The sequence below is a fragment of the Haliotis asinina genome, chromosome 7 (assembly GCF_037392515.1).
Source record: "Haliotis asinina isolate JCU_RB_2024 chromosome 7, JCU_Hal_asi_v2, whole genome shotgun sequence".
NCBI lineage: Eukaryota > Metazoa > Mollusca > Gastropoda > Lepetellida > Haliotidae > Haliotis > Haliotis asinina.
In genome coordinates this window covers 39204810-39215977 of record NC_090286.1, presented here as the reverse complement: position 1 = coordinate 39215977, position 11168 = coordinate 39204810, and the positions used below count along the sequence as shown (strand labels likewise).

Below are 11168 nucleotides of genomic sequence, written 5' to 3'. Positions count from 1 at the left end.
CTCCTCGATATCTCCAAGGTATGCATTTCAATAAACCTCTACTATACCCTGGATGCATCTATGGCTGGGCCGGATGATTTTATTACCTCCCATGGCCGGCAGGTACTCTGAAATAGGAAGGAGGTCTTGCATATATGTTTTTCAGACCTGTCAATTTGTCTGTATGATTTTCCCCCAAATCTGAGTCACACTACGAACTAACCTTTGCGAATGCAACTGCTATCTTTGTTGGCACTGGCAAGCTTGGTTGTACCAGCAGCTCAGCTGACTGGCTACTGTGAGACCAGGGAAGTGTATAGTGAAGATTTATCGGAACATATTCCCGGGAGATATCGAGGATAAGAGGACTCTTGAAAATAGAAAACACACAGACAGGATGTTTTGCAGGTAATAAAGTGTGTGACCACCCTGAAGCCTGCAGCTGTATGACCTGTTCTGTTTGCAGTTCCACTAGCATAACATGGCATTCAATACACAAGCAATGACACAGGACATATTTAAGTGTAAAGTCTTTATTGCACGCATTAGATGAAGTCTGTATTACAGACAATTGTATCATGTAGATTCAGTTGAAACAATGTTAATTACCACGCTCTACTGAAACCTCCACAGTAGAGTCTGAAAAAAATTGAAAATTCAGCGAACATTTGATCAATATCACTACAGCGTACTTTGGCATACTTGCTACCTAAAGTTAGCAAGGAATACTGGTATCTACAAAAAATAGAACCAAGCTTGAAACCTGAAATAATTACTTATGACAGGGACCTTTTAATTACTGTCAAAATATCCAAAATGAATGAAAAACTGCTTAACATTATTATTGCAACAGACAAATTTCATACACTGAGTATTTTCATTTACACTTAGTGATAGTCAAAAGTCACAACTATAAAGTAAACTTGTATGGTGATATCACTAGAAATAGTTGAGCAGTGTAGTCTATACAGATAGTGAACACAATTCTATTCTTTGCTCTACAGTGACCACAACAAATTCATTAACAAAGGAACAAAATATAACACCCAGCATTTACACACTTTACATGCAGTTTCATTTTCCATGACTAACAACTGACGAACAAGTTGACTGAAACAAACATGTAACTGGTGGTTGTTGTTTGTATTTCTTGTTTGATAACATGAATATCACACGGACTGATCTAAAATCAATATTTGTTGAGAAAAGGCAATCTCGTGTTAACATACCTTTTTTGTATTTTCTTAATGACTGAAACTACTTTCATGGTGACATAAGGCCAGACCAATTTTGTTTCTTGTTTTATGGATCTGAGTTCTTTATTTAATTGTTTTGTAACATCAAACTTCCACTGCTTAGCATTATATTTTGTGGCTATTCGCTCAGTTAAATTGTTCACATCAGTTTACCCTGGCCACAGCTTCAATCTCATGCTGTGTTTATGGAACACTCTACGGGAGTTTACTCATCATACTTGCACAAATACAAATATAATAAACATCTATTTTTAAAAAATAGACTCAAAAACAAACTGCTAATTTTGAGCACACAAACCTAAAAATATATAGACACTTGTATTTCACACTGGTTGTTCTCTATTCGCCTACATCTCTATTTACCTACATTCTTAAAATAACACTTCATGGTCTGTTGACCACAAATTACGCAATGATAAACAAGTGTCACCCCCATGATTTGAAACTGAACTCTTCTGTTTGAAAGAAGAAAAAGAGACATACAATACAGAGGGATAAATTACTTTACTTCTTGATAATAACAGATATTAAATGTCTTAATGGGAAGAAATATTAGGAAGACGATTTCCTCAGAATGATTGGGATATACACATTAAAGCCCAATAGATGTACACAATGTGTAAATTTGAAATATTTTCAATACAGGATTACTCAGAATATTTTAACAACTAATACTTACTTACATAAGACTGGAATTAGAAAATCACTATTATGCACATTTTTTCAAACCTGCACAAGAGTCTGTATTGCAACTACTGTTTGTAAAGGGAGTGTGGACCGAACAGTCCTCATGGCTCGGGATATTGGATGAAGGACAAACTCAATCAACATTAGAAAATATATTATTTGGTTTTAAGGGATAAATCAACAACCCTCCAAACACTATTTACCTGATCATAAAGACAAATATTTATACTATGAGCAGAAAAGGAGTTAAACCTTCAAACTTTCACCAGATAAAAAGTGAGATAAAAAAATATTACAAATCATGTAAAAGTATTGACTTTGCACACAGCGGACAAGCTAATATGTATCTCTTGGTAGCATAAACTTGAAAAAAGGTTGTTTATATTTTGACATATTAGGCCATTCATAAAAATAATCACCATTAAAAAAGGAACCTTCATTCGAAATGCTTCACATCTAAATAAATAATGTGATTCATATTGGATATACTTATCTTCCTACTCCACTAAATATTCTTAAGACAACACTCAATCAAGATCACGATAGCCCTGGTCAGGCCATTACATTATAAAAGGAGGGGTGCATTTTTTCATTCAAATTAGTCAGCTTTGATTTCGTTGGTGATTGGAGATGTAGGCAAATAGAGATGTAGGCAATTAGAGACTAAACCTTTCACACAAGGAGGATGATTCTAAAAAATCAGTTGGTCATTGTTAAATTAGTTAAGCCATTAAAATATTTATTGTATTTTCAACAACACATACAAAATGAAACCATCTCTCTGTTGCCTATTCTATACAATTCAAAATACACCAATAGGAAAAGTCAGGAACACTCCAACTCATATTATGACACGGACAAGACAATGCTTCAAAACATTCAGATTTGCGTAAGAGCACAAAATTGGATACAAGAATGCAGTCCTATGGAATGTGTGAAAATATGGTAAATGAAACATAATTATAATAAACACATAAACGCAACGCCACACTCAAACACTCAAACATGGCAAGTTCTTGTTTAAAATATAATGACATGTAAGACCGTACTGGTACTACCCTCATCCCACCTGACGAAGGGCTAAGGAATAGCCCAGAAACGTCGTGAAAACAATGAAGATGTTGACATCCATAACATTTTGTCGTATATTAGAATACAAACCTCTAAATGTCTCTCAAGAACCTCAACAGCTCAAAGTAGTGTATGTACTACCCTAGAACATAAGGAAACTTAGTTCTGACATTTTCTATTGAAGCCCAAACAATATTTTTATATTTTATAGATTAATCCATAACAACAAACTTTAATGCTTAATTTTTGGTCGAGGTTTATGTATATTTTTCAAAGAGAAATTACATTAACTCTAGACAAACTGATGTTGTTCTTCACCTACATGTATTAGCATAACATAAGGAAAAAAATGCATTGGTGTAACATAAGTATTGCTAAAGTATGAACAGTGAATTCATGAACAGCTAAAACTAACATGACAACATGGCAAGACAGATTAATTTTAGAATTTTTCGTGCGTATGTACTAAGAAACTTAAAAAATGAATCATTTTATCACAATGTGGTTCAGAAACTATCCCATAGTTGAGAAATTTCTCCTAGCAAATAGACATAAGGATTGGCGAGAAGCTCTTTTGAAAACCATTTACAATGTAAGTGTAAGTGAGTGGATATATGGTTATACACATTTTGGTCTGCAGTATAACAGCAATATCTTTACAGGCCTGAATATCTGAACCAGACAAACCAGTGTTTTGCAGCATCAGCAATAATGCGTATCTGTCCCATCAACATATACTGTAAATAAATCACTGGGGTGAAAGGTCTTCATCCAGTTAACATCCATACACAACAGACATTTTGACCACACGATCCCCTCTCCTGCCAAGGTATGCTGCAATCACTTGCAAATCCTGCTCATGACAATGTAATGCTTCATACTGCATGAGTGAGTGAGCTGGGTTTTATGCTGCTTTTACCAATATTCTATCAATATCCTTAGAAAAGGGCTTCACACAATGTACCCATGTGGGGAATCAAGCCCAAATCTTTGTCATGAGAAGTGAACGCATTAACCACTGGACCAACCCACAGGTTGGACTGAGAAAATGTAGTTTTTATTCCCTGTGAGTATTAGTCATCCCAACTGAAGACAGGCTGTGATTCGTCCTCTGTATCCCAATGACACAAATTGTTCTTCATGCTGTCAACCACTTGTTTGTCTCGCCCAGAGATGATTGTTCACAGGCTGCTCAATATGAGTTTAGTTATTGTGGACTACACCATAAAACAACACTCACTCACAATATCCCTTTCATGTTTGTCATAACAAGCTATATTCTAAATGCAAAAAAGCAACAAGTAATACTGCTCAAACATAAATAAATAGCCCAACAACAATGAAATATTAGCCAATATGGTTGACACCTAACATCATGTAAGTGTCCAAAATGTAGTATTTATTCATATTTGACACAATGCACACTATAGAATAATTTACATATACAACATACTGTTATCTGTGTGAGTGAGTGAGAGTGATTAAGTGAGTGAGTGAATTTCACACCGCACTTAGCAATATTTCAGCTATATGGCACTGGTCTGTAAATATTTGAGTCTGGACCAGACAATCCAGTGATCAACAGCAAGAGCACTGATCTGCACAACAGGCATCTGATGACATGAGTCAATCAAGACGGCAAGCCTCACTACCAAATCCTGTTAGTCGCCTTGTACGACAAGCATGCAATACTGAATATCTTTATGTGAATGGAATTACAATAGTGAAGTGTATATATTATGGCAGTGATGTGATCAAATCTGATGAATGGAATAAGCAGGTTCACTGGCATCTTTCAGCCTCCATACTATATTACATAAGGGCATTTCAAGGGCTTTTTACAACTTATCAGACATCTTGCAAAGAAAAGCATGCATGAGACAAGAAAAGGTGTATGTGTGTAAGAACATAAAAACATTTTCAGGAGGTACAGCAGGTACAGCTTCAAAGGTGTTGTACACCTGTTAGGAAATAAGTGTGTCAAGTACAGTACACCTGTTAGGAAATAAGTGTGTCAAGTACAGTACATCTGTGTTAACATACAAGTGAGTTCAAAGTTCAAAGTTCACCTTTGAACATGAAAGTCAATATACATCATACCTGTGTTACATTTTCTGACTAAGTGTCAAAATAAAATGTGTACATACACATCTGCCAATACATAGTACACCTGTTTTCACATACCGGTACAAAAATACAGAGCACCTGTGTACACATACATCCATGTCAAAATACAAAGCACCTGTGTGTGTTACCTTTATCTAAATACAGATCATTGGTTTACATATGCTTGTGCCAAAAAACAGAACACATGTTTACATACACTTGAGCCAAAATACAGAGCACCTGTTTACATACATTTGAGCCAAAATAAAGTGCACCTGTTTACATACACATGTACTACAATGCTCTGCATCTGTGCCAAAACAAAGCGCATCTGTGCATACACACCACGGTGCCAAAACACAGTGCACCTGTGCATACATACACCTTTGCCAAAATACAATACACACACTTTTCTTTTCATGAAGATTACTCTTTGGAATACATGTACATAAGATTACACTTTGGAATACATACCCTGATTTGGGATTCATAACCAAATATGCCATGTTGTGATTTGTATTCACACCTAGGTATTAAGTTTCTCGATTCCTGGAATACACAGATTTCTAGGGTCAAATGGAAGACCACATATCACAGAACAGATAGCTTACACACCTGATACAGGTAGCAAGAAGCACCAGTGTATATTAACACACAATATGACTGCTTCTGTCCATCAAGCCAGGTAAGTGAATACAATTACCTTTCCGATACAGGTGCATCCACACAGGGCAGACACACCATGGCCTCCAATCAATCAATAACCTAAATATCGAAATCATATATCATATTGCCTGTATGAAAGACACATCAGCAAAATAGATTTCTCTGTACAGTCTAATTCCAAACTCCCACAAACCAACATATAAAATCTATCAAATTGTGTCTGCCTGAAAGAACAAAAAAGATAACAATGCCGTAAGGAAAACAGTGTTTTTTTTCTGTAGATTCCTCTCCCATACCTTACAACTCTAAATATCAAACATGTCAACACATACTGAGTAGAAAGACCCATCAAATGAACTATGTCACCAAGACAGCTGACGTTAAAAACGCTGCTTATCATGCTTAGGTGTTGGAATATTTTACAAGAACCTGCAGACATTAACCAATCAGCAGAAAGACATGTGTCCTGTGATACATTTCCACACGTCTAGAAACATTGAAAACATCAACAACTTGTTGACTATCTGTGTGGGTTGATTCACTAAAGTACATTCATGACACACATTCCTTGAAATATGGTAATGAAATCTTGTTTGTTCTCAGACAATGGAAGCCTTATTCACTGTCATTTGGAAATAATCCCTTTCTTGCCTCAAATAATGACAATGTTCCAATAAAGGGCATGTTAGTGACTGAAAACTGAAAAGGCATAGCAGATAGTGGAGTGTTTGGATTGGGGTTTTTAAGTAGGGGTATTTGGTTTGGGGTGGTTGAGAGGGAATAAGGTTATATATATATTCATGGAGGTGTTTGCGTGGTGTATTCTGCTTGTGGTGTCAAAGTGAGGATGTTTTGATGAATGTTGGTGCGCAAGAGGATCTGGGATTATCCGTTATCCAACAGGGACAACACTGTCTGACAGATAACACAAGACTAGAACACTGTCAGGAGGACACGAATCTCAGAAAGGCATGCACAGAAAAATTGGCAGGAAATAACAGCATCTTTCTACATTTTGATTTTAAGAATGTTAAAACAGGACTAACAACTGCCTGATATCCTCTCAGGTTTAAAATGAAAGCCATTACTATCTACAGGAAGAAGAAGAATTCTCTCTGAGCCATGATTCACAGGACAGACACAGCAATAACGGCAGACTGTGGACAATAATGTCTAAGTAGGTCCTCTTTCAACATGATTAACAAATAAATAACATGATCAAGACCGATTCAATCACAAGCAGTGAGATAATGTCCGTGCAGGTAACGATATGTATAGGTATTTAGATATTTTAGCACTTTTTCATTCTTTGATCACTAGCAACAAGAAATATAAAATATTGATGTATATAAACAAATTGATGAGTGTTGGAATGTCTTATTTACACAACAACTTTCAGAACTATTTACATAGTTACAATATTGTTCAGAAATTGAAGATAATCTTTCTGAACTGAAACCCTCTTGAGAATATTTAAATAAGAACCATGACTGGAATTTGTTCTCAGTCACAAAGTTGGTTACTCTCAACCCAACAAATGGAACAAGAATTTTACTATTCAAATCAACCCCTTACCTCATGGTCAAATTATTTCACAGCACACCGGTCATAAATTACAAGTTTTTAGAACCATTTGATCATAATCAAAATGAGGTCTTATGCTTTTAACTGCTGACAAACACACACAGGATGAACTGGAATTCAAACCCACAATCATAAATTCCTGGGATGTGCAGGGGAGACAACCATGCACAGGCAATCAATACACAAAAAATAGGTCACAATCAATAAAAAGCACTTGGTTATCACAGAGGCCTAGCTGTATCAACTGCTACTGTAAATATACAATTTAATGTTCAAATGTAATTGATTCACTAAGTCCTTAGCAGTTGTCATATCCATCTTAGATTAAACGGTCATTCCAGTAAGATTTATCCTCTTATGATAACAGGCATTCCCCTGACTCTTAGTAAGTATAGTATATACAGTCACATACTGGTGATGCTATGCAATGATTTGATTCACTAAGTAACACAGAAATCTTTGTTTTTAAATTGATTATGCATCAATTTTAGTCTTCTGATAGCAGAATGGATGCTTAATTCCAAAAATACTAACTTTAACATTTAAAGAATCAACTATACATAATATATGAAAAAATTATCAAACCCTACTATTAACAGACTAATAATTTTGGTATTTGTGAGTTAGTTGTACAGGAAGACAGCCTGATCTCCCCGCCAAGTTTATCATTGTGTTGTTCCTATGGTAACTGCCTCTCATGCATCATCAAGCTCATCATCACTGTAGAAATCCATCCTGTCGTCGGGGACTCTCCCTGACTTGAAGTCACGACGGATTGCATCCAACTCCGCCAACTCAATCTGAAGAAGAAATTGCATTCAAATCAGCACTGAAGCTGAATGTTTGTCAGTCTGGATATTATGTTTTGATTTGATTACATCTTTGATGTTCAAATGTACTGAGAGTTATCTACCTTAATTTGATTTAGATGGCTCTGCCTCTTGCTAGCAATGCTCCTCATTGGGAAGGGGTTCAGGTCATGGAAGGCTATCTGTAACCATTGAAACAAAGGTCAGGTCTTCATTCCAGGCAAAACAAACACAAAACAAGGCCAGGTGATCGTTTTTTCCCATAACAACAGCTGTTTTGTGTTTACAGTGTGTCACTGTAAGGAACTGGAAACTGCTCTTCTTGCCATGGAAGAACTATTAGTGTACTCCATGCTAGAGTGATTGTATACGTGAAATATTTACCGATTTACTAAAAGTCAGGAATCATGCTGGAATCATACCTTGCAGATCCCTCTCGCGTCAGTCATTCTCTCGCCTACAGTGCGCATATATCTGTTCACCAGGAAGGACGTGTTCTGTGTCAACACTCCTTCCTCTGCGTACTTTAGGAAAGCAATTGCAAACCGAAATAGCACCTGAAATATTAAACACGTGACAAATTAAGTCAGATGCCACTCTACCCACTCACAAGACTCTATTACCACCTGGTAAACATTATAGATAATATTGGACCACTACAAACAGAATAGCACATTTCCAACCAAATCAGTTAACAGAAACAGTCTAATGGTAAGTGTTGTGTCCTATCAGAACTCTCCTCTAAGGAGTTATGTTGTCTTAAGGTGAAACATGAAGCTGTTGTAAATGTTCACTGGGACTAAGCAAAACTAAAAACAACATGTCAAAATGTCAAAAACAATTCCAACTAGAATACAATTTTAAGAGAAAGGTATTGCACTTTCCACATCTCACACTTAAGGAGCGATGCCAGCGATACCACTCAGCTTTTTCAGCTTTTTTATCCCCCAAAACTAAGAGTATTATTTGTATATCAAAATACAGGGCCTACACATTCTGATCAGAACACACAACTTCACATGGTTCTGGGTCCTTACAACCTGCAGCTTTTCAGGGCTAAGGGCAAACAGAGATGCCAGCAGTGGATTGTATAGACACACTAGGAAGGGTCCTACCTTGCTGCCTTCATACAAGAAGGAGTCCCAGACTCTAAGGAAAGTCTCCGTTGGCACACTGTCCACAAACACTGTCAGAAACCAGTTAAATGTGAACAGACTCAAGTCAACATCGTGGGTTTCAAAATGACTGTACAGCTTGGGTAACTTGTCCTGCACCAGATCCTTCAACACACGCTGGAATATAAACAATAAATAAACACTACAGTCCCTAATGCTCTCACTGGAATATTCATGATAGTCTGCAGTTAACAAACTGGAATAAGCATCATATCAGCAATAATCAAAATAATGTTTACTCCCATCTCAGACAGCAATATACAAGTTTCGTAAACGATGTAGTCTTGGTCATTAAACCAACAGTCGGTAACATTAACAACAATTACAATAACAAATAACTGACACACTTTTAGTAGTATAAGTAAGGGGTGGTTTGGACCAACTCCATTTATGGCATTATTTATGGCTACTTAAGCCCAATAATGTGGATTTGCACTTAAATAATTTCTCTTTCTGCATAGACATCATAGGATGTCCGTACTAATCCGCTGTCCTTTGTAAGGGACCATGAGGGGCGTAGTTAGCCATAAATATGCCATTAGCAGAAGTGGTCCAAAACACCCCTTACTTATACTACTAAATACTAAGTCTTCGTAACACTGGTCCTTTAGACAAGCATCAAATAGCGGTGATGGCATGTGATTCAACAATACCAAGTGAGTATTAGCTGGATTAACATTTGTTTCTATCAGGCTGCACTCAGCAGTATTCCAGTTTCATGACGCTAGCATGTAAACCCTCAAATCTTGACCTGACGATCCAGTGATCAGACAAATCATACATCCTGACCACCAAATCCCTTCAGTAGTCTCTTACAACCACTGCCAGTTGCTGAAGGATGTCGTGTTAGGAGATAAACATCATGTGCTTTAAATACTCAATAACACCCGGAAATTGGCCAACACATGATGTTTATCAACATTGTAAACAAAAATGTAAACCAAAGGGTTTTACTGCCTGCATTTGTTTTGCATCGAGTACTGCTACAGCAGTCAAGTGTCATCAGCCCACAGTTTCAGCTGGTTCCCATGGCAGCATCTGGAGTGGCTCATTTGTGACGTCATTTACGTCACAATATGATTTCAATGACTTTACCACTGTTGATGACACAACAAAACAATTGTTTGCGATGTTTCTACACATCATTACGCAGTGAATAGTCTGGCAGTTTCTGGGATTCTAATACCATTGATCACGTTTCTCAAACAATCAGATTACAGAACACAGTGACTTTTGGTTTACAATGTGGTCATAACTGCCTTACCTGGTCTGCCTGTGCTGCGGCCAGTGTGGTGGTGAAGTAGTCTGGAGGCATCAGGTGTTCCACGATCGTCACCAGACACCAGAATGCTTCCTCCTCAGACAAGAACAGCAATGCTATGGCAGCTAGTCGGTTCAATCCCTGCACACAAACACCATCAATAGAAGGTACAAGGAGTGAGTGAGTGAGTACTGTTTCATACTGCCTCAGTGAACACAGTTGGACAAAGTTTTCAAAATGAAGTATACAAAGCGTCTCGAAAGGTGAGTGAGTTTAGTTTTTCACCACACTCAGCAATATTCCATGTATATTGCGGTGGTCTGTAAATATTCGAGTCTAGACCAGACAACCCATTGATCAATTACAAGAGCATCGAGTGACATAGTTGGGATATGATGACGTGTGTCAACCAAATCAGTGAGAATGACCCCCTGCTGCTGGAGATGAATTCTAAACAAATCTTCACAGGTCAGCTGGATGGGATACAAATAAGATATATTGAGTCATGCTTTTTTGATATACAGTTTTACAAAATTTGCAGGAATTGCAATGGCACCATGCCAAAGCACTGTTC

The 11168-nt window shown here is 37.1% G+C and overlaps 1 protein-coding gene across 1 annotated transcript in view; it reads right to left on the bottom strand.

Moving 5' to 3' along the window:
• Positions 1–496: 496 nt before the first annotated feature.
• The window catches only part of LOC137290217 (TBC1 domain family member 2B-like), a 37650-nt gene continuing 26978 nt past the window's right edge, over positions 497–11168 (bottom strand). The window contains exons 16-20 of the mRNA XM_067820959.1: positions 10598–10735; positions 9274–9450; positions 8581–8715; positions 8263–8340; positions 497–8149 (exon numbers count right to left, since the gene is read on the bottom strand). Coding sequence (XP_067677060.1) covers positions 8045–8149; positions 8263–8340; positions 8581–8715; positions 9274–9450; positions 10598–10735 — 633 coding nt within the window. The 3' untranslated portion in view covers positions 497–8044. The remainder of the gene's footprint in view (positions 8150–8262; positions 8341–8580; positions 8716–9273; positions 9451–10597; positions 10736–11168) is intronic.